Below are 23,687 nucleotides of genomic sequence, written 5' to 3' on the forward strand. Positions count from 1 at the left end.
AATGGAGGGAAAATGGCGGCTGATGCTGGACAGTGCACAAGAAACCTCCCAAATGGGCACTCCGTTGCTGTTGTGTACCCCTCTGCATTGATAATGAAGTGGATGACAGAAAAAAAGAGAATTCACTTTATGTGGATGCAACCCAGGTCTCACTGAATGATCCTTCATTATAAAAGGATTCTAGACAATATTTTTCCCTGATATGGTGCTTTTCCATGTGTAAGAATTTTTTCTTCCTTGCAGAAACAGTCCATCATGTGAGCACTCAGCTGCTGTCTGAAGGGGTACAGTTTTAAGAACTTGGATTAAAGCAGGGCCACTTGGGGTGGGGTGGGGGTGCATGCTACAAAACATCCCAGCCTGCTTCTGCTGGTATTGAGAAACTAACTGGAACTCCAAGAGGTATTCCCTCGCCCCCATGACTGGGCATTCCAGAAGCCACAGGTAAGACAAGAGGAATTGTGGCCTACTGGTAGAATATCTGCTTTGCATGCAGAAGGTCCCAGGTTCAGTCCCCAGTATCTCCAAGTTTCAGGTAGGAGGTGATGCAAAAGCCCTTCACCTGAGACCCTGGAAAGCTGCTGTTGGTTCAGATAGAGAATACTGCCCTTCACAAACCAATAGTCTGGCTCAGTACAAGGCGACTTCATGTGTGTGTTCAGAAGTGCTGATCTTTCTCTGAGATCCTGCGCAGATTTAACATCGCCAATCCCTTAACTGTGAGAGTAAGTTTTGAGCTTGCAAGTACTTTCTCGTCTCTCCTGTCTGGCATAAATTTCTCTCCCTACACCCCTTTCCCTTGATTGCTTTAATCAGATTTCTGTGTAACATCTACATGGGCATAAACCACCATTAATACCTATCAGGACTGTCCCAAGTTGAAACCCATTTTTTTTTTGGTATAGGTAACTCACACCCGCTTCAAACTCTGGTTTGCATTACCCAAGGTTACCAGGAGTGCAGATGAAATAAACCATGGTTAAGGGAAGAAGGTTGAAGCAAGACAGGGAAGAAATCTACATGCCAGTGGCCTGATCCTGATTCCCTACGCAGCCTTAGATGCTGGCTGGGTAAACTTGGGCCAGTTGCTTTCTCTCATCCTTAAACATAAAAGGTGAGTCGTATTTCCGATGACTCATCTCTTATCCTGGTGCAGGCACACTGAGAACCCTGCAGTATGCCTGCGCCAGGATAAAAGGAGAGTTGTTGATGGCAGGCCTTTGAGAGGCCTTGGAGCCGGCAGGGAGGTGCAGTGTGGGAGAGCCCCTCCCACGGCCTTCCTGCTGCCTCTGTGGTGGCTGCGGTACCATGGAGCTAGCGGGGACTGAGGTGCAGCATGGGGGAAGCCACCCTCCTGCACACAACCTTCCTGCTTCCACCTTGACCCTGCTGCTAGAGCCCATTGTATTTATTTTGACTATGGGCTCTGTTGCTAGTCCTAACCTATAAGACTAACAAAATGTGTGGTAAGATATGAGCTTTCATGAATCACAGCTCATGTTTTAGATACCTGAAGAAGTGAGCTGTGACTCATGAAAGCTCATACTCTACCACCAAGTTTTAAAATCTTATAGCACTGGATAATTGCAGCAGGAAAGGGCTGGGAGGTCGGCCTGTCCATCCTGCTGCCTCCTCACCCTTATTGGGCTGTGGAGGGCTTGGCAGGCAGGCAGGTCCTTTCCTCTGCCAGCCAATTCCAGGCCTGATTTGGGCCGCTGTGAAGCCCAGGAGTGCTGCTGGGGGGGGGGGGTGAAAAGGGCCCAGAAGCCCTCCTGCGCCCTGCAACCACCCGATTCGGCCCCGATCTGGGCAGCTGCGGAGCCCGGGAGCGCTGCCTGGGGTGACAGAAAGGGCTCTGGAGCACTCCTGAGCTCTACAGCGGGTCAAATTGGGCCCACTTCAGGCCGAAATCGCCCTACTGTGATGTGCAGAAGCGTGCTGTGCCCTCAGGGAGTGCACCCATGGAGATGTGTTCCCCCACCTCCCCTCCCCATCAGGCTGGCCTCTAAGAGGACAGAGACCAGGTGTTCCTGCCTTACAAGTCTAAGGCAGGTAGACCTGGGTTCTGCGGGTCTTGCAAAGTCATGGTGAGTAGACCTAGCTTCCAGATGAGTGAAGACCAGATCTACCCACCTTGCAAAACTATGGCATGTAGACCTGGCCTCCACATATTCAGAGGCTGAGTCTACCTGCCTTACAAAGCTATGAGTGGTACACCTGGCCAACAAGAAGACAGAGGCCAGGTCTACTCACCTTGCAAAGCCATGGCAAGTAGATTTGGGATCTACAGGTCCAGCAGGAAAGCTGGACTGCCCCTTTGTATGCCCCCGCAGATCAAGGGTTGGGGGGAAGACTGGGGGGGGGGACAGCAGGCAAGACTTGCTCCCCCCCCCCACAGATCAAGGCTTGGGAGGGGAAGGCTTGAGGGGGAAATGGCAGGAAAGTTGCGCTGCCCTTCTGTGGATCCAGGGCAGGAAAGCCGTGCTGCCGCCCCCCTACCCTCGTGCATGGATCCAGGCTTGGGGGTGGAGCACAGGCCAGCTAGGCATGCCCCTTGCCAGCCTGGGCCAATTGGGGCTGGGATGGGCGGAGCTGACCTGAGGGCCCTTCTGAGGCCCCAGAGGCTTGCTCCGACTGCACCTGCACCAGGATAACAGGGTGAGTCGTCTGGAACGCACTTACCCTTTTATGTAGTAAGATACCGTAAAACCCCATTTACTGCCCTCCCAAGAAAATGCCTACAGCCTATAATATAATAATTAAGTGCCATTAAGTCGCAACCAACTTATGGTGATCCTTCATAGCGTTTTCAACGCAAGAGATGAGCAGAGGGTGGTTTGCCATTGCCTGCCTCTGCTCAGCAACCTGAGTCTTCCTTGGTGGTCCCCCATCCAAATATTAACCGTGGCCAACTCTGCTTAGGATTCTAAGCTCTGATAAGCTTGGGTTAATCAAGGCTATTAGGCTGCCTATACCCCATTAAAAGTCCTCACAAACGAAAGGATCTTACAGCATCTCCCAAGAGGCACAGGAATGCCTGATTTCCTATGAAAAATATACACTCTGTAGCATTTCTCCCTGGGCCTCCAAGACGTGCTGCTCCAGTGTGTCACTTTAGCAACTGCTACCCTGTAAAACTTCACAGGCTGCTTTGTTGTTATTTCTTTGGATTGTTCAGTGAACACTGGATGCTTGCATTTGTGTCTTTACTAGTTATACATGCATGCACTGGCATGAAAAACAAAAAGTTTATATTTTAAAACAAGGAATGGATTTTTTTGAGGAAGATTACATACAAGTAATATTCCTGCCTCTCAATGGCTTTTGCTTGCAAACTATTTCTGCAAAATCCAGGAGGGCTTTTAGTTTCCTTGTATTGCCTTTTGGGGATTCTTGGGCAAGGACTGCTCTGAAAGCAGCTCCCACAGAAAGAAAATCACTCCACCAGAACAGAGTGGAGATAGGTTTGTGTACACACTGAAGGCAAGACACACCCATACCTGGAAGTCAGCCCCAACATGCAATGAATGTGGCCCAACCCTAGCTGTCTGGATGGCCCCAGGGCCTACATCACATCCTGTTTGGAAATAGAGGGGGGGGCACAGTAGCTCAGTGCCTCCAATGCTGCTAGTGCTTATACTGGTACCACAAGGAAAAGGATTCATGAGCAGTGGACTTAAGGCGGAGAGATAATATTCAGCCTTCCCCTCACAATCTTGTGGTTGCACCTCTCCCCTTCTCTAAAGAACTGAATTCTCCTTCTTTAAAGAAACATCAGTGAATTTCAAAGAGGAGCATAATCTCTGTGTCGGATTCTCTTTCAGTAACCATTTGCATGAATATAGGCATTTTGCACATGCTCAGAGGGGCTCTCATACATTCTAGGACTAAGCCCCGGCATTCTTCTAGAGCGGCTTGGTCTTGGGACCCCAGCCCCTCTTTTTGAAGGACGGCCAAGATTTCAGCTGAATATTTTTGTTTACAAATGTTGTTTGCACAGGTTTGGGGGTGGTTTCCTCCTCCGGCCTTTGTGGAGTCCGTGCCAAGGCTCAGCACTGACAACTGTTTTCAGCACCAAGGTTTTAGCTCCTGAAAAAGTGCCTCTGGGAGTCTTTCTACACGAGACGCCTCAGCGCATGTTCGTCAAGTGTAGGGAGAGGCAATGTTATCCAGGAAGGGTAGTTTAAAAAGACAGAGCTGGTGGAGATGGCTCCTCAGAGGGTTTGTTAATTTCATCTTTGCCTCCCAGAAGGCTGTCAATTTCACCTCTCCCTTTAAAACTGTGTGGGATTGCAACCAGAGGGTAGCAAGGAATGGAAATGGGCTGGAGCTGCCTTCCAGAGCCGGGCTTGGATCTGGAGAGATTATAACAGGCTGAAGTTTCTCTTCTGGCATTTCACAGCCCCTTTGCACAGCTCCAATGTATAGCAACGCCTTTTCCTGCCGCTCGCTCTGTCTTTTTAAACTATCCTTCCCAGCTAACATTGCATCTCTCATCACGTGTTCTTCACATGTCAGATGTCTCGTGCAGAGAGACTTTGAGCGTGTATATCCTTTGCCACTGATAAGTAACTCAGCCAGCCCCCAACAGCATCTGAACTTGGGAGGAAATACCTGTGGGCAAGAGGAAATGACTGCAGAGGAGGATTTCCCCTCAGTACTACTACTTTTCGAGATTAAATCCCAATCTTTCCCCCTTTTTGACAGATATGAGAAGGGTACTGGCCCCACACAACTTCCTGGGGAAACAGAAAGAGGGCCTAACTGCATGTTATGTTTTTCCTTGAGTCCCCTCAATCAGATGTGCGTCCGGAGTTCTGTTCTAAGAACTGAATTTACAGACACCTGCAGACCTGTTCAGAATGGGGCAGTGGCATGTGGGGAGAGAGTGCTAAAGCCTCCCCCCACATGGTTTTCTGACCTGAAATGGCCCCAGGGAAGCACTTCGCAAACCTCATTAGTACATATGAAACCCACAAGCCAACTAGCACCCCCCATGGTCATTTCATGGGGACAAAATGATACACATGAGGAACATGAAGCCCCTTCTCCTTATACACTGTAGTCCCAATCCAATTCAGACTTCATGTCCCTGGGAACTGACTGCCCAGTGAGGAACTTGCACGAGTGTATTATCAAGGCTGGTGTGTGAGGGGGAAGAATAAGTAGCACAACCCTCTGAGGGAGGAGGGACCCACAAACTGAGGCCTGGCATCCTGGAAGCCACCCAGATACAGCCCCTCTCTGCATCTTGAGCACCAGCCAGCTTCACTGTGTTACAACAGACCCCTGGAAAGTCGCCTTTATCAGCACCTCCCTGGTGCTAGAAGGGTTTCCTGCACAGGCAGCTCTTCGCCACTCTGCCAAACTTCCTCCATGCTCTTGGCACTCAGATAATGGAAACTGTGCCAGGATGAGACAGAAGGAGACACGCTCACTTGCTCTAACTTATTCAATGCTATTTGGAAGAAGAATCTAGTTCTAACGCTCCAAGAACTTGACCCCACTCCACCCCAAAATGGAGAGATTTAGAGTGCAGCCTGAAATGGTGAACCTCCCAGATGGCCTCTTCTAACTTTACCCTTCCTTTTTGCTACAATGGCTGCGTCTCCCTTTCTGTGTGTTCGCTGTCACTGGATTCCCACATCTTTCTGTGTTCCCTTCAAGTCACTAGCCCTCACATTTAAGACCTTCAGACCAGGAGCACCAAGGGTTCTACCCTAGAACCACGGGCTCAACTTAGAACTCTCCTTTCAATGGCAGGACTTAGGAGGAAATCATACAAAAACATGTAAGGATAGTGCTTCTGTCAGCAAGGTAATATTAAGACTGTGGAGTTAATAGTCTTATGGGGAGGTCTCCTTTTAGATGGCAATGTACACTTGATTGGAGGGGGGGGGCCTGCTGAGCGTGTGAGCAGGTGCCTTGGATTTCTGTCCCAAACTCTGGCCCTGAGGGCACCACTGAGCAACTGCTGCTGAAATTGCTCAGCTGGAATTTGGGTCACTTTTCCTTGTCAAAGACCATGTTTTCCAACCAGGCTGTAGTCCCTATACTTATCATTTTAGATATTAACCTCACCTCAATTACTCTAACCAAGACTTAGTGTTTTTTTATACATTTATACCTTTCCTTTCGCCCCATTGGGCCCCCAAAGCAGCTTACATCATTCTCCTCTCTTCCATTTTTTCCCTCAAAACAAAGTCTGTGAGGTAGTTTAGGCTGAAAGTTTGACAGCCCAAAGTCACCCAGAGAGCTTCCATGACAGAGTGGAGAATTGAACTTCTGGTTTCAGGCCTGGCCATGGTACAGAGATGGCTCTGGTTGCCCTCACAGGTGATCTGCGGAGACACCTGGACCGGGGTGGGTCGGCACTGCTGATACTTTTAGATCTTACAGCAGTGTTCGACACGGTCGATCATAATCTTCTGACCCACCACCTTGCTGATGTGGGGATTCGTGGAACAGCCCTGCAATGGCTGAACTCCTTCCTTCGCAATTGGGGACTGAGGGTGGCACTCGGGGAACAGATGTCCGCTCGCCATTCTTTGGTATGCGGCATCCCTCAGGGGGCGATTCTTCCCTGATGCTATTTAACATCTATATGCGCCCCCTCGCCCAGTTAGCCCGCAGCTTTGGGCTGGGTTGTCACCAGTATGCAGATGACACTCAGCTCTATCTGCTGATGGATGGCCAGTCTGATCTCTCTCTGGATTCCTTGGCCAAGGGTCTTGAGGCTGTGACGGTATGGTTACATCAGAGTCGCCTGAAATTGAATCCCCTGAAGATGGAGGTTCTGTGTCTGGGTTGTGGGGCGATCGAGCTGGGGACCCGGCTCCCAGCCCTCAACAGGGTACAATTGAAACCTTCACTGACGGTGAGGAGCCTGGGTGTGACCTTGGATGCCACACTTTCAATGGAGGCCCAGGTCATGACCGTTGCCAGGTCTGCCTTTTTTCATCTTCGACAGGCTAGGCAACTGGCGCCTTATCTTTTGCCCTGGGACCTGGCCACAGTAATCCATGCAACGGTCACCTCCAGGCTAGACTACTGCAACTCACTCTGCGCTGGGCTGCCCTTGGGCCTGACCCGGAAGTTACAGCTGGTCCAGAATGCAGCAGCATGCATCCTTTCTGGGACACCAATCCGAGTGCACATTCATCCTGTACTGTGCCAGCTGCACTGGCTCCCAGTGGAGTTCTAGATCCGGTTCAAGGTGTTAACCTTCGTGTTTAAAGCCCTTCACAGACTGGGACCTGCATACCTGTGGGACTGCCTCTTCCATTACGTCCCCTGCAGGGTGTTGCGTTCTGCAGACAAGCAACTCCTGGTGGTCCCCGGCCCGAAGGACATCCGTCTGGCATCAACCAGGGCCAGGGCTTTTTCTGCCCTGGTCCCGGCCTGGTGGAACGCTCTCCCACTGGAGATCCGGGACCTGTTACAGTTCCACAGGGCTTGTAAAATGGAGATGTTCCGCTGGGCCTTTGACTGAGTGCCAGCAGGTCCTCCTCCTTCAATCTAAGACCACCATTTTTTCTGGGGCTGCCCTCGGCCATCTGCTATGCCCATATACAGACTCCCAATATTTGTTTAAATAGCCTGCTCCTGGACTATTTTAATGACTTTTAAAATTTTATTATTGATTTTATGGTTTTGTGACTTTAAATGTATTTTTTAAATGTTGTTAGCTGCCCTGAGCCTATCTGTGGGGAGGGCGGGGTATACATCAAATCAAATAAATACATAAACAAACTTGGGTCACCCAGATCCCCAGTCTGTCACTCTAGCCACTACATCACACCCTTTCAAACATTCCTTAGCCCTCTCATTCCACCCTCTGTCTCAGGGCCAAGCTACAAGTGACGAATGACACTTGAATGGCAAGTGGATTGAGTGGAGGGCAAGTGAACAGGGAGAAATACACTTGCCGTTCAAGTGTCATTCGTCACTTGTAGCTTGGCCCTCAGACCACTTCAGACACCTAGTACAGAGAGAGCGTTGGACTACGATCGGAGAGACCAATGTTTGGATCCCTTCTCTTCCATGGAAACTTGCTGGATGACTTTGAGCCAGTCACTTTCCCTCAGCCTAATATATATCTCACAAGGTAGCTGTTGTGAGGAGAAAATGGAGAAGGGGAGAACAATGTTGTAAACAGCTTTGGTTCCCAAAGGAGAGAAAAGCAGGATATAAACATCTAAATAAATAAATACTTCCTGTGCTCCTGTTGCTTCAGTTCTGCCTTAACTCTTCTTATCCTTAGGCCTGCTTCCCCATCTTCATCCACCAGGCTCTTTCCCTTTCTCCCTCAAGGACTACTTTAGCCTCGCCTTTCCTGTTCTTCTAAACCCCTCCATCTTGAGTATCTGCCAGTCCCTCACGTCTCTATCTTCACCCATCTTGTTTGCCTAGCATAAACTGTAACCTTTCCAGGACAGAAATGGTGGTCATTTCTCTCCAGCCTATCTCTGGAGTCCAATGGATGCTAAAACTGTTTTGACAGACTGCGTGCTCAAGTGAACTCAGCAAAAACAAGACTTCTGGGAAGGAAATATTGTACCAAAGGGGAGAAAGGAAGTGGCAAGTTTTGCCTTCAGCAGCCACCTTGTAAAAAGACACCCTCGCTGACTAAGAAATCCTGGCCTGTAATCTCAGGTATGGGAGAAGAGGAGGTGATGACTCAGCAAAGGAACTTGGCACATACTCAAATGCAGTTTTTGCATTTTCAAGGACTAGATTCCAGCACTGAGAATTAGATTAAGCTTCCTCTGAGAGACCAAAAAGACCCCACCACTACCATTAACCTAGGCCCAAGAGAAACCATGAAGGGGAATTCCTCTTCCACCCTGGTGGGTCCCCCACCCAAGTCTTGACCGCTTCCTCTGCTAGGCAACCTGGCACGTTTAAGCCTGGCACCAACGCAGAAATCTCTCTGCCGTCCTAGCTGCCGTTGCCCCCCCGCCCCGCCGCTGCATCTCGGCCCCGTGACCCGTAGGCGACTCAAACATTTCCCAGGGACTCTGCGTCACTGAGCACCCCATTGTGAACAAGGCTGGCAGCAGAATCAGCCTATTGTTCTGCTAGGCCGTGGGGAGGGCGGCCTGCAGAGACGGGGCTCCCCTGGCAGAACCCTACGACGGCACCCTTCCCTACCCCCACGAGTTGGTGCTCTGGGACCCGGACTTTTCCCTCCCTTGCCGCCCCCTTCCCCCACTGGTCCAGGCAGAGAGGAAGCCTGAGTAACAGCTAGCAGGAAGCGGCTTGGAGGAAGCAATGTGGCCAGGCCCACCAGACTGGGTCATTGTTTAGGCGAGGATGGTGAACAACACTCTCCCCTCCCCCCCATCCAACAGAAGGGAAGCCCTCTTTGGAATAACACCATACTCTCACTCTGACAGCCACAGCTTCACAAGAGCCCCATGGAGTGGCCAATCGAATACACACGAGTCTTTAGTGATTCCTGAAGGAGGGTATAAACTGAGGCAAGTGTCCAATGGCAGGAGCTAACCCTATAGAGAAGAGAGTGCCGCTCGAGTATGGGCAGAGTGCCTTCCACATGCCCCACAACCAGCTCCTTCACATCTGGAGGCATCTTGCTGGATCAGAGCCAGGCCCTTTCTATAGTCCAACCTTCTGCTTGCAAGAATTGCCTGCCAAAGAAGTCAGGGGCAAAGTTTTCCAGAACATAGGGCTTTGCAGCTTCTGGGCAGGATGGTTACACCTGGGACTTAATATCTCAGCCAGGGTTCACCATTTGGTGCACTTCCAAAACCTATTTTCAGTACCAAGGCCCCAGAATATGCAAAGGCCAGCGTCTCTGAGCATATGGCAAGAACATTTTCTCACAACTGAGTCCATACTCATCCCCCTTCCCATTCTTTTTAATCATTTCTGGTGAACTCAAAGACTAGCACACTATTTTGTGTCACATTGGTTGGCCCTAATAAAAGGCACTACATGGACTGTACGCCTATTGAACGCAAGGGTGAGTCTGAGAGTGCAACCTCCAGGCTGGTTTGAGCCCCAGTACTTTATAAAAAAATTTTTCCCATATCACCGGTTGACATCCCCAGCTGAGAGATAACAAAGAGACAGGCCTGCTGGACGTGGGGGAGGGCAGAACTGATACTGGAACTGCCAGTCAATCGGGTGATAAGGAAGCAACTGGTAGAACTGGAACCTGATCTTCATGGCAGGGGGTGGGCGGAGTGAGAAAGAGGAAAGACCAGAGAGGCAAGGAGGAAGGGAGAGGCACTGGCTATGCTCCCCTTCTGCCTTCCCCGTGACTTCTCTGATAAGCAGTAGCTTCCTGTGCTCACTCTAGCTTGGGCAGGAAAACAGAACAGAAAGGGAAGAGTTAGTGGGCCTCCCACTGCATTAAAACCAGTCTGGTGCTGAGAAGGTCCATGCACATGGCACTGTCCCTTGCAGGAGGCTAATCTCAGAGGGGGAGCCACACTGGTCGGCAGTCAAAGATCAAGACTCAAGTCCAGTAGCACCCTTAAGACCAACAAGATTTCCAGGGCATACACTTTCAAGAGTCAAAGCTCTCAAAGGCTTATACGGACAAAAGGAGCTCTCAAAGGCTTATACCCTGGGAATCTTGCTGGTCTTTCAGATGCTACTGGACTCAAATCTTGCTCTTCCAGGCAGCTGTTACTGGGGGATGAGTCTTGCCCAGCCAAAGAAGCAAACAAGACAGTATTTGTGTGATTGCCAGACCAGCAATGAAACCAGGAAGGAAATCCAATAGGGATAGGGTAGGGGAGAGAGAACCCCCCCCCCCCAAAACGACATCTAACAAGCTGACAACTAGAAAGGGCCCCTTCCCTGCCACCAACATACTGGGGAGGGGGCTGAGATCAGCTGATACCCCCCTCCCAAATTTGCAAAATGGGGATGATACAGGATTGCTGTCTAACCTGCTATCAAGCATGAAGCATTATTGGAGGGAATCGCGCTGAGGCAATTGTTCTCTCAATCTTACATTTCATCTTACATATCTATGCCATCTCTCCAGAGAAACTGCTCAAGATAGGTTCTAGTGCTCACTGGACTCCTGCCACACTTTTAAAAGCTAAAACCTTCTGCCCCACAAAAAAAAAAGAGAGCTGAGATTCACAAGACTCTGAAAAAGATAATGGACACAGCTGCAGAGTCCATATTGTCAGGCAGCCACAGAATATATTCTCTCCCTCCCCATACATTCTTCTGGCTCAGCGGGATAACACATGTGAACCTGTCAATCTGTCCCTGGGTTCAGACCCACATTAGGGCAATAACTCAGACCATGAGGATGAGGAACACAGTAAGCATGAGCTGAATGCCTTCCCCTACCCACTGGAAAACCACAGACACACACACATTTGGGATGGGGCGGGGGGAGAGCACAGCTTCTAAAACTGAGAGTTTGGTTTTCACGGTATGATTCAGCCTCTTTACCTCTCTTTAGAAAGTGTTCATCCCACCATCAAGAGACATGAAGATAATTGTATCTGTGTATTTGCTCTTTCTCTCTTGCACACATATACACACTGTTTGTGTTTCCATAATTAATACACATGCCATATCTGATGAAGTGAGCTTTGACTTGTAAAAGCTTATACCCTGGACATTTTCTTGGTCTTTAAAGTGTTACTGGACTCAATTTTTTTCTACTACTACAGACTAACTTGGCTACCGCTGGAAAGTACATACAACAAAGGGAAACAGATTCCCATGTGATTATTTTGTAATTAGCTTTGTCGGGAATTCCCATTTGGGATTGCACAATTCTGTGGTGTTCACTCCCCCTCCCTTACACTCACTGAATGCCTGTAAACTCTGGACTCTAATTGCTGTGCAGCAAAGATCCAGCACCCTCAGGTGCTGGAGATCTCAGGGAGATCCATTATGATACTGTGGTTAGAGTATAAGGCTAGGAACTTGGAGACCCAGGTTCAAATCCCCTCAGCTGACCTCAGGTCAGATACTGCCTCTTTCTCTCACAGCCTAACCTACCTCACAGGATTGTTGTGAGGCTAAAATGGGAAAAGGCATGCAGTCTTAGAGAAAAGGCAGGATAAAAATGTGTTAGGTAGATAGATTCTTGTTTTGGCATAAAGGCTGACCCAACTGTATAGCAACCTGAACGTGACACTCACCGCACAGGTTTCTACCTTACACTGCCAGCCTTACTTAGGATCTGCTGTATAAGAGGGAGACAAAACATCTGCTTTCAGGGTCAGTGTATTACCAGGGTATCCTTTTACCTCAAACATCTTGCCTACAAGTCTAAGATTTAGGTCAGGCTAAATGTGCATGAAATTCTCTTGGAGAATGAAATTCTGTAGATATATCACTGGTGGAGTGAGAATATGTAGCACAAACAAACAAACAAACAAGAGTAGAATAATATGCATACATTAGGCATGTATACTCATCTGTATACAAACTGTAAGGTCCAGAATATGTTTTCCCCCCTACTGCATTTGTCTGAGATGATATGTACATTACATTTTACTCCTTGGGTGCTTTTCCAACAAGTAATTGTTGGATTCACCCTCCACTTACCCACATTTACAAGAAAGGAAGATGACCCTGAATGTAAGATCATCTCCTTGAAAAATGTTATAGTCCAAAAGCTTTTTACTATTGGACACAACTGTCTGTGCAGATTTAAGATAACTTTTTTAATGGCATGTTTGTGTGTATGTGTGTGTGTGTGTGGGGAACTAGTCTTGCATTTGAGTAAATACAATAGTCAGCAGTCCACCTAAGCAGCCTCTGGAAGTCATTTGCTAGAAGGGAGGTTGGGATGTACAAGAGAGCAACTGCAGCCAACCACCACAGTATTGTGGGGAGCAAGGGGCAATGCTCCCCAAAGATACAATCTTCATACTCACCAAGGAACTCTCCTCTTTCTCATCTTTTCACATGCAAGTTAGTTTTCACCCTGAGATCAGGTTTCAGCATCAAGCCCTGCTTCAAACCACCAGTTCACTTCCCCAGACAGATTCATGTGGTAGTACACACGGACTCTTTCGAAAATGCCATGACCGATTTTATATGTATTAATTCATTCAAATATATACATTCTTTCAATATTGCTCATGGGCCTCTTGCTGAGACTGAGTACACACATTTGTACATTACATTTTACTCCTTGGGTGGTGTTCCAACAAGTAATTGTTGGATTCACTCTCCAGTTACCCACATTTACTTGAAAGGATGACCCTGAATGTAAGATCTCTTTGAAAAATGTTATAGTCCAAAAGCTTTTTACTATTGGACACAACTGTCAGTGCAGATTTAAGACAACTTTTTTTTTGATGGTATGTTTGTGGGGGAAAGTCCAGTAGCACTTTATAGACCAACAAGATTTTCAGGGTATAAGCTTTTGAGAGTCAAAGCTCCTTTCCTCAGATACTAGAAGTACACAAACAACCTCAGATCCCATGGAGTGCTTACGCTGTTGCAAAGATTTCCATTAAGAAAATGTGACTTTCTTGCCTCCCCGCTCCTGCTGCAGCCCAAAAAGCACCACCATCAAATGCTGCTCCAGAAGTAGCATTTTGGAGGATGTGTTGGGCTACAGCTGGAAGGAGGGGGGGGAGGAGTGGGAAAATCACGCTCTTTTGATGGAACTTCCATCAGTGAAAATGATCCAAGTAATCCTAGTCATACAATGGGTCAATCGCAACCATACCCAAAGACAGGCTGTAGAGTAAGACAGTACTTTTATCTTCCTGAGAGATATGGCTACTGGCTCATGGTATATACACATCCCATTGCCACCTTTGGAAAACAGGTGGGGCGGTTAAAAGAAAGTAATATCTTTGACCAGAGGCAAAAGAACTGTTGCACCTGCACCCGCTCTCCCTTGTCTCTCCCCCTTTACATCATCTGCACCCTCTCCCCCTTGTCTGTCCCATCCCCTTCCCTGGTCCCTTTGTCTCCCGATGGAAACCATGTTATGTTGGGCACTGTTTGTATTAGCAACCCCAAATATCACCTGAGCTGGTCTTCCCACCCCCATTACACTGTCTGTGCATGCAAAGACATTGCTTTTTCACTTTTCCAGGGCTTTTAACCTCCTCCCCCTCATATTATTCTGCAAAGCTGGTACTTAGCCCTGAGTGGCCCACTCTTGCAGAGCCACTCATTGCTATCAGATACAGTATCTACTCAAATATAATGCCATCCAAAAAAAGGGGAGGGGTCATTTGCTTATAAGTTGCAATTATGTCCATGAAGAGATTCTTGAGTGTGTGCACAACACTTACATTAAAGGTCATCTTCCTTTTGAGTAAAGACAGTATGATCAAGTAATTGTTCACTTTCCATCTACTACCCTAACATTCCATCACATGCCAGTTTCACCAAGAAGCAGGGTGTACGATGAGGCTGTACAGACTGAAGCAGGCTGGATTTTCAAGGGCTGGAGTCAAGGCAAGGCAGAATGCAGGGACGACACCCTCTCCGATAATGTCTCCTCTTTAGTGAATGACTCCCATTCATGCCCATCAAGGTCAGTAAAGGGCTCCTCATGGCCAGCACTCTGACAGTCCCTGCAAATATATACCTCCTGCCCTCCGCACGCACCTTCCCATCCTAATGACAGCTCTTTCAGTAGTACTACTCAGGAACGATCATGCTGTCAACCCTATGCCCCTAAGCTCTTCCAAGTCCATTATTACAACTGCCTGATAATACATTATTATAATGCAGTTGTATGTGTGGCTGGGGGAGGGATTTAAAAAATTAATGTGATGGCTGAGCTAAGATTTGAAATGGAGTCCTTCCGGCTGACCGTTCATTCTCTCAACTGCACTGTTATACCATTTTCAGCCATGAGACAAGTGAAGGAGGCAGTGCCTCTGAACATGCACAGAATGCTTTCCTGTTACCCCAAAGTAACTAGCTATGGCTGCTTGTCTTCCCAAGATTGGGGGAAGGGTTTCCACATTAAGAAGTGGAAGACAAGATATAGAGGGCAGTCCTACGACTCAATAGGAATCGGAGGCCTTATTTTGTACTGCTAGGCCACCAGCGGCATCCGCCAGCCCTTCCCTGCCCACCTTGCAGATGTAAAGGCCCAACCCTCACAAAAGGAAAAACTCCTGATCCCCAAGCTCTTGTTTGCATGGAAAGAAAAACATTTCTCTCGCTCTTGCAAGAGGAAATGGTGCACGTAGAACCAGTTTCTGCGAGAGCCAGCGTCACTTCCTTCTGGCCTGGGGTGACAGAGGTCACACTCTACAGACAAACTCTTGGGGAAGAAGAGGAGGTGGGCAAGTCAAGCAACACTTTAAACGAATGAGACATATCAGAGCTTATGCCTGCCTCTGCTGTAGAAGCCATCCCCACTAATCACAGATATTTGGACATAGGAGGTGCTTACTCCACGGTGAACAGGCAGCACTCAGGACATGCTCAGTGGCTTTCTCTCTCTCTCACTCCATAGGATTCCAGAGAGGCACAAAGGCTAGTCCCAGCTCATATTCATCCTTTATCTTAATGCTTTGTAGTACCCTTTTCTAGCCCACTGGCTAGAGCTCCTTTTTCTTTTTAGGTATTTGAGAGCACAGGTTAATATCTTGTGGACCTATGATAGGAAAAGGGGAGGGGGGCGGACACTGCTACCAAAGTTGCTCTCTCTGCTCCACAACCCTTCTTCGTAATTCCACATAGACAGGGAAAGGTGCTATCGGTGAGGGGAAAGCATTCAGTAGGTCAAAAGTGGCCACAAAGGATGTAGTCCTACATGCTTTTGGCAAGGTCCCCATTCATTTCAGTGAGGCTTTTGCACTCGTTGGGTGGATTGTCCCCCAAACTGGAACCAGATATGGAAGGAAGGAGCTGTAAAATTAATATTGAGCACTGACATTTTTGCAAATATGCCTCAATTTTTGTAAATTATTGAGGGAACTAATTTTAGCAAGGAATCACTTAGCAGTATCACCTTGTAAAATCTTATCAACAAAGCTGAAGGTGCCAGGTTTGGTCTCCCTCCAAGCTAATTTTTTAACACACAAACACACCCCCAATTTCAGGTCAACTCCATTACTTACTATTGTTGGACTTCAGGTCTCGGTGGATGACTGGCACAATGGCTTCACAATGCAGGTACTGCATCCCCTGGGCAATTTGCACGGCCCAATTGATGAGAATGTGTGGCGGTACCCTCTGCCCGGCCAGCATCCTGCTGAGCGGACCCCCTGCGGCATATTCCATCACCAGACACAAGTTGGGCTCCTGCAGACAGACGGCCTTGAGAGCAATGATGTTGGGGTGCCGCAGCATGGCAAAGAGCCGGGCCTCCTGCTGCACCCGCTCTGCTGTGGTACTGATGTCCTCATCTGGGTCCTGGCGGGCTGCCTTGACCGCCACCAACTCCCCACGCCAGCTGCCACGGTAGACCTTGCCAAAACCACCGACCCCGATCACTTCCTCCAGCCTCAGGTCACGGAAGTCAGCCTCAGGTGGGCCCTCAGGCCCAGAGTAGCCCCCCGTCTTGGGCGAGACATAATTGGAAGGAAAGATGCCCACTTGGTCATTCACCTTGCCAGCCCACCAGCCTTCGTCACCAGAGATAGCGGCATCCCACGAAAGGACCTCCACCAAGTCGCCTTTGCGCAGGGTCAGTTCATCACTGCTGGCGGCCTCATAGTCAAACAAAGCTGTCCAGACAGGGTTGGCATAAGCCGTGGTGCCCCCACTGCGGGAGCCCCCTCCCCCCCAGGCCACCAGCGGGGCCTTCCTGAACATACTTTTTAGTGGCTCCATGGGGGGTCGTCAGGGCCTCCTTGGTCCAGGAAACCCACATCTAGGTCATCAGCATTGCTTTCCACACAACTTTCCAGCACTTCCAACGGGGTTGGGACCATGTAGGAGAGATGCCGAGGAAGGGGCAGGAAGGGAAGTAGGACTAGCTCTCCTGCCTGCCCACGGCCCCTCCCATCGGGGGAGCAGGACCCTCCCCTGCGTCTCAGTAAAGAGTGGGGGCTTGGAAATTCTCCACTGCCTCCACCAGGGACGGTAGACTTCCCCGTCTAGTCTCTTCCAGAGGGACCTGCGGGGAGAGGGGCGCTCCCTGCCGCTTAGTTCCTCCCTAGGGTGGCCCCTTCCAACCCCCGAGCCCGGGCGGATCGTGCCGGCAAAGCCTTGCCTGCCGCCTGTTTCTTTCGGAGGAACTCCGCCGCGCTCCGCTTGCCCGTCCCGTCCGATCCCTCTCTTCGACGCTGCCTTGGCCAAGTTGCGCCGGCTCGGCGTCCAGCGCTCGCCAGGCTCCGTCCGTAGCCCCGCGCCTGGAAGAAACGGAGAGCGAGCGAATGGTTGGGGCTGCCGTCTCGTCGAGGGGGCGTACGGGTGGCGCGGTTCCCCGGCTCCGTCTCTTCGCCCAGTCCAGGCAGAAGTGCCGGACGAAACGAGGCAGGGAAGGCAGGGCAGGGGAGGGGTTTGAATTCCTCCGCCTGCCCCGGGAGAGGCGGGTCTCTCTCGCTCGCTCGCTCTTGTGCCTGGGTGGAACAAAAGCCAAGCCTTGCGTCTCAGCCAAGGCTCAGCCCCGGGACGTGTTTGCCCTGTTGGGGCTCATGGCTTCAGATCTGCGCGGAGAAACAGAGTGGTCGTAAAGGTCTCTTCCAGGGGACCAGGTGAAATTGGGAGGAGGAGGCCAGCTTCGGAGTCCCACAGAATTCTTCGCTGCTTAGTTCCTTAAAAGTCGGGATCTTGCAGCCACCCAATAAAAGGCAAAATTCTTCCAACTGTGGATCTCCTTTGGGATTAACTGAGCAACTACGGCCTGCTGACAAAGCATCTGTGCATGTGGAGAGAGCTCATTCTATAGAACACCATGAGACAAAGCAGAGCCCTCTGACGATGATTAATAATTACTATATTTTAAGACCTTTTCCAAGTAGTATTCTACAATAAAATGAAAGACAGGGTGGGCCTGCAGATTTACAACCTAATATATATTGAAGATAACGTCAAAACCAGCAGACTTAGTTCAAGAAGGGCACAACCTTGGAACCCATTACAAATAATCATTAACAGATCAATAATGCAGCAATTAAATTCACTTCCTGGCACCTCTGAATGTGTCCGAGTGTGCTGAGGGTTCAGTGCTGGTATCTAGACGTGTAGGATTCATATCAGAAGAACCAAAGCAAGCCTGTATGTCTTCAGAAATTAGCTGTGGAACCTCAGGGAAGCCAAAGTATTTGGTGACAATGACAGTTCCACAGTCCGTAGAATCTGAAAGGCTGCACACCTTAATTTTCTCTTTGTCAGAAGCCAGCTCAGCAACAACTCCTGCCTAGGCTGGGCAGGGTGCCTTTTCATCTCCATTGCAGCCCCCAAGCATCTTGGCTACAAGGGACCGGAGCAAAGTTTCCGGCAGGAATGTAAACCCCTTCCCCCGTGCTTAGCCTCAGATCCTTTGTTCAGTGTCAATAATACAGTGCTTGCAGTGGGTCATTAATCTGAGACCTGAGAGTCTCAGCAGCCAATAGCAAAGCACGGAATTATTGGGAAGATGACCCATCGCTGCCGTTGGGTTCATCCAAACACCAGAAGAGTTGGAGCAGGTCATGTGACCGACTTTAGAGCATCCAGGCCAGACTGCTTTGATCTGAGCAAAGGTGAAACCTTTGTCCCCTACTGTTGTTCTCCAGATTTGGGTGGATCTACTCTGGGTCGAAAACCAAGCTGATCCTGTGATATCCCCATTGGACCACCTAGCTCGGTCCTGTGTGTTCTGACTGGTACCAGGTCTTAGGCATCCTAGGCAAAGAAGGGTGTTTCTCGACACCTGTACCTGTGCTGTACCACTGCCCCTCTCATTCTCCTCTATAAGGCAGGAAGTTACAGCAGAATTCAAACTAGCGTCTCCTCTGAGAGATCAGGAAGGAGATTCTCAAGGGGTACCATGTCTAAGGGTCCCCCTAGACCATGGGTCCCCTTGCCAATCTTTTTGAGCCTGTGGGCTCCTGTGGAATGCTGACACAGTGTGGTGAGCGCAACCACAAAATGGCTGATGAAAGAGATGGAACCACCCATAAGATGGCTGCTACAGCTTACCTGCAGTCACTCAGTGAAAATGCTTGTACTGTGGTGGCAGCTACTGGCCAAAGCAATGTTTTTAATAACGTAAAAACAACAACATTCAATTTAAAAATCTGTAAAGCCAACCAAATCTACAATAGCCAATCAGAAGTCTTGCTGTGTAAAAGCCCCCACCTGGCCCTGCCCACTTTCTAAAAACAATTGGTGAATGCCAAGAAAGATATCTGTGAGTGTCATGGCACCCATGGGTAATCTTTTGGGGATTGCTGCCCTAGACCCTGTAACACACAAGGCCATATTTCCTTCACAAGAAGCAAGCATGATCTGTTCTTTCCGCTCTTACTCTGTAATCCCAGTCTTACTACATTGTATATTGGATGTCTTACACTCTGATAGATTTTTAAAAAATATTTTGTAATCTGCCTTCGTCTCAACAAGAAAGCAGTCTATAAATGAATTAACTAAATAAAATAATCTCCTGTCTGATCCAATGCCCCCTCTACCTGGCCATACTTGGAAAAGTGAGGAGATACTAATTATTTAGTTTATGCTCTCAGTCCTGGTTTATTATCCTGACTACATTCAGGCTAAAGACCAAGCAAGAGTGTCACTGAACTCAACAAATACTCCACCCTCTAGACCACAGGAAGCCCAGGGTGATGGATGGTGGCATCCTAAAGAATTAATGAACAGGATTCTCTAAAGCACAGAGGCAGATTTTACTCTGTGGATATACTTTTAATTGTGGGAAGTGTTTGTGGCTTGTTTATACTGAAGCACATGGCCCAGGAGGTAAGCTGAAAATATTAGAGCCTTGAAACTCTCCATCAGGGAGTACCATAGAACAGCAGGTGGCCCCAACAGCTGCCAAACTATGCTTCATAGGGAAGGCTAGCCAAAGTTGCCACCAACTTTCAACTATCCTCTTCCTTTCTCCAACTCAGTTTAGTCTTTTAATGTTCAGCCAAGCACGAGTCAACATAGAAACAGATAACAGTGTACCTTCAGCTGTAGTGCAACTAGAACTCAGGCTTCCTCACGTTTTGACATTATCATGGTATCATGCCATTAAGTTCAGATCATCACTCCATGAACCTAATGCTTTACCATCTCTACTGCAATTAGTGTTAGCTGATTCTTGGTTCAAAACTTGGCTTAGCCCAATTGATCCATAGCTTGCCACATTAAACCCAAGCTTGATTCGGGTTTCACTGAAAAAAATCTTTTCAAGAAGTACAAAACTGATTATTTAAAGAAGCCTGGGCTGTATTAAAATTCAAAACTGATCGGAAATGTTCCCAAATTTATTTTCATCTCTCCTATCAGAAAATGTTTGAACCGGCTAAATACCTCTTGTACTTAACAATTCCAAAATATCGACACTCTTTCATGTTACTCAGATGTAATGCGTTACCTTCTGCTGAGATGAAGGGCCGTTTTAGCAGAATTTCCTCTGAGAAGCGTATTCATTGTATGGATCAGGTTGATTCAACTGCCCATATCCTTTTAAACTGCTCCCGTTATAATTTACTTCACAATCAATATATTACTCCCTGGATTGAACGTCTACAGAATATTTCTGAACAACAAAAACTAAAGATCCTGCTGTCAGGCAAGATAAACAAATGTAGCCATATTTATCCATGGAGTTATAAACTCCTTATAAAATACTTGACGTATGGCTTGTAGGCTGTTAAGTTACAGGGAAAGGAAAAGAAACAGATAACATCTGTGTACGATTTTGCTATATAAATGGTTCGTGTTTTGTTTCTGCTAGTTAATGTGGGGGTTTTGACTATTTCTCATCTGTGGTTTGAAATGCATCCCTCTGAAGAAAGAAGGTGGAGGTCTGGATGGGTGAGTGAAGTGTGTTGTGTCTGGATGGTAGCTGTACTCTGGAGGGTGGGCGGGCAGAGTGAACTATAGGCTTAGGGTGCTGAAGGAAAGTGTTCATTCTGTCTAGTTCAATGAGTCTGTGTGGAAGTCTGAGTTGCTTTGTGGATGAACACAGTGGAAGTTGCAAAAGAGGAAGAGCATAGCCAGTCAAGCAGTCTGTGAGAATGGCTGAGAGACAGTCTGTCTAGTCCTGTCAGTTAGAGAGTCTGTCAAGTTTAGTCAATCTGTGTGGAAGTCTGTGTGGTGAGAGGAGTTATTGCATTACTCTGTGAATGAAGAACTGAGGGAAATAAGTCTTTGTGACCAAGTCTATTATTTCTAGCCTAAGTGGCAACTTGTGTGGAAAATTAGTCTTTGTGACTGGGACCGTGAATAAACATTTAAGTATCTATGTGTAATTTGAAACCACCAAGCTTAGGAACCTCTGCTGAAACTTAAATGTTTATCAATACTCTGCAATCATTATGCATTTGTACTTAAAAATCAATTCTATTTCTGGTTAAGCAAAATACCTCTTCCATCTGTAGTACAGGATCTCTTTCTTACAGCCACCCCCATGCGCTGACTGTTCTGTCATAATACCATCTATAACTAAGCTTTCCTAAAATACCAGTTAAATTGCAGAGGTGCCTTACAGAAGTGAGGGAGGCAGCAATATATAAGTCACACAAAAGGGGCAAAATGCCACAGGTGGTGTTAGGGGTGGAATTCAAACTCCAAAGCGAAGATGTTCTCAAGGTAAAAAGCCTGGGTAAAATAGGGACCACCTGAAACTCTGTTTATGTGGGAAAAAATTAGTATTGGTTGTGACCAGAATCCTCCTGAGGTAGCATGAGGAGGAACTGTAAGAACGATCCTAGGCAGTTTAAACAAAAATGCTGCAACCTGCACTGAAATAACCATATTGGCCTCCACTTTGTTTCCAGCCAAGTTCAATGGGCTACTTTCAAACTATACAGTTCTATCAGTAGTTAGTCAGTATGGTGTAGTGGTCAGAGTGCTGGATTAAGATCGGAGAGAGACCTGCTTTCCATAGCACATGCTGCTGAGTCCATTGTGATGATGTCACTTCGGCTGGGAAGTCATCACTGGTGCCAGTGTCTGGGCTGACCAGCTGCTCTTGCAGGCATACGCAGCCTCAGGAGGCTGCCTGGGTGCCCAGGCTGGTGCTTCACAGCTGCAAAAAGCTGGCAGGAGTGCCACAGAGGCTGCCCAGGCTGGCTGTTTCTGCTGGCGCTGCACACACCTGGGCAATGGTGGGGCAGGGAGAGGTGTCTGGTATTCAGGGAGCATTTTCCCTGCAGAGTCCCCCCCCAAAACTGGACTGTTTGGGTGAATACTGGACACCTGGCAACCCTAGCCATGAACCATCCTGGGTAACTTGACGCCAGCTGTCTGCCCTCAGCCTAGCCTACCTCACAGGGTCATTGTGATTATGAAGACAGGAAAGAGACATACACCACTCTGAGCTCCTTGGAGAAAGGGCAAGATCAAAATGTGGTAGTATAAACAAATTATGGCTGTGCTAAATCAATTAACATTGGCGTACTGTTTTGTTATTACGAAGATCAATTTAAAGCATTTCTATCCTTAAAACTTGTTATATCCTGGAACCCACATGTTTAAGGACACTTTCTCACTTATGTGCCAGTTACAGTGCTCAGGGCAATCTCTCCACACAGTTCCTCCACCCCAGGTTGTTCACTACTCCTCTACAGGAGGTCATACATTTTCTGTTGCTACACCCACCTTGAGAAATGGGCTACTGAAGGAAGGCTACCACATAGCAGGTGTAAGTTTTGCTTGTAAAAGATTTGGGTGGTGTGTGAACTTTTCCCTAAGGGAACACCTTTGTCCATACAAATTTCACTGCAATTTAATATCAGCCATGAAGGTCTTGCTGCCAGTTCCACCATTTATACAGGCCAGAATGGTTTCCACCAGAGGCAGGGCCTTTTCTTTTATAACCCTAGAGCATTTCCAAAGGATGCCTGCTTATCTTCCCACTGATTTTATGCAAACAAGCAAGGGCACTCTTGTTTCATTACCTCTTTCTGTTATGGCTGAGATTTTCAAAGAATCCAAATATCAAAATTTGGGCTTTAAATATATTTTGAGCCAAAGTGTGGAGAACCAAAAAGAGACAGTTTGGTGTAGCGGCTAGAGTGATGGACTATGATCTGAAGGACCCAGGTTCAATTCCCCTCTCTGCCATGGAAACTTGCTGAGTGTCCTTGGGCCAGTTACATATTTTTATCCTAACCTACCTCACAAGGTTGCTGTGAGAAAAAAGGCGGAGGAGAGAACAGTTTAAGTCACTTTGGGGAGAGAAAGGCAGGATATAAATAAAGCAAAATAAAAATAAAAATGGGAAAGCAATATATAATAGTTATTTATGTAGTGATTTCTAGTAGTTCAAAGAACTTTGCACACAGCACCTTGTCATAATATTTACAAAAGCTGTATAAGGTGGGCCAGTAGTATCATCACAATAGTGAAGAAGGGTTGGGGGCTGGGGATAAGAACATAAGAAAAGCCCCACTAGATCAGATCAGTAGTCTGTCTAGTACAGTATCCTATCTCATACACTGACTAACCAGTTACTCTGACAGTCGAACAACCAGGCATAGAGCCGAAGCCTTCCCCTGATATTTTTTTTCTGGCACTGGTATTCAGAGGTTTACTGTCTCTGAATGTGGACTTTCTCTTTAGTCACTGTGGCTAGTAGTAGCCACTGATAGACC

The 23,687-nt window shown here is 47.9% G+C and overlaps 1 protein-coding gene across 1 annotated transcript in view; it reads right to left on the reverse strand.

Annotated features, from left to right (window-relative positions):
* MAP3K11 (mitogen-activated protein kinase kinase kinase 11) overlaps positions 1–17,379 on the reverse strand; it is a 35,554-nt gene extending 18,175 nt beyond the window's left edge. Inside the window, 2 exon segments of the mRNA XM_054990475.1 lie at positions 16,053–16,770; positions 16,772–17,379. Of these exon segments, the coding sequence (XP_054846450.1) occupies positions 16,053–16,770; positions 16,772–16,807 (754 nt within the window). The 5' untranslated portion in view covers positions 16,808–17,379.
* Between the last annotated feature and the right edge of the window lie 6,308 nt (positions 17,380–23,687).

The sequence above is a fragment of the Eublepharis macularius genome, chromosome 1 (genome assembly GCF_028583425.1).
Source record: "Eublepharis macularius isolate TG4126 chromosome 1, MPM_Emac_v1.0, whole genome shotgun sequence".
In the NCBI taxonomy this organism is placed as follows: Eukaryota; Metazoa; Chordata; class Lepidosauria; order Squamata; family Eublepharidae; genus Eublepharis; species Eublepharis macularius.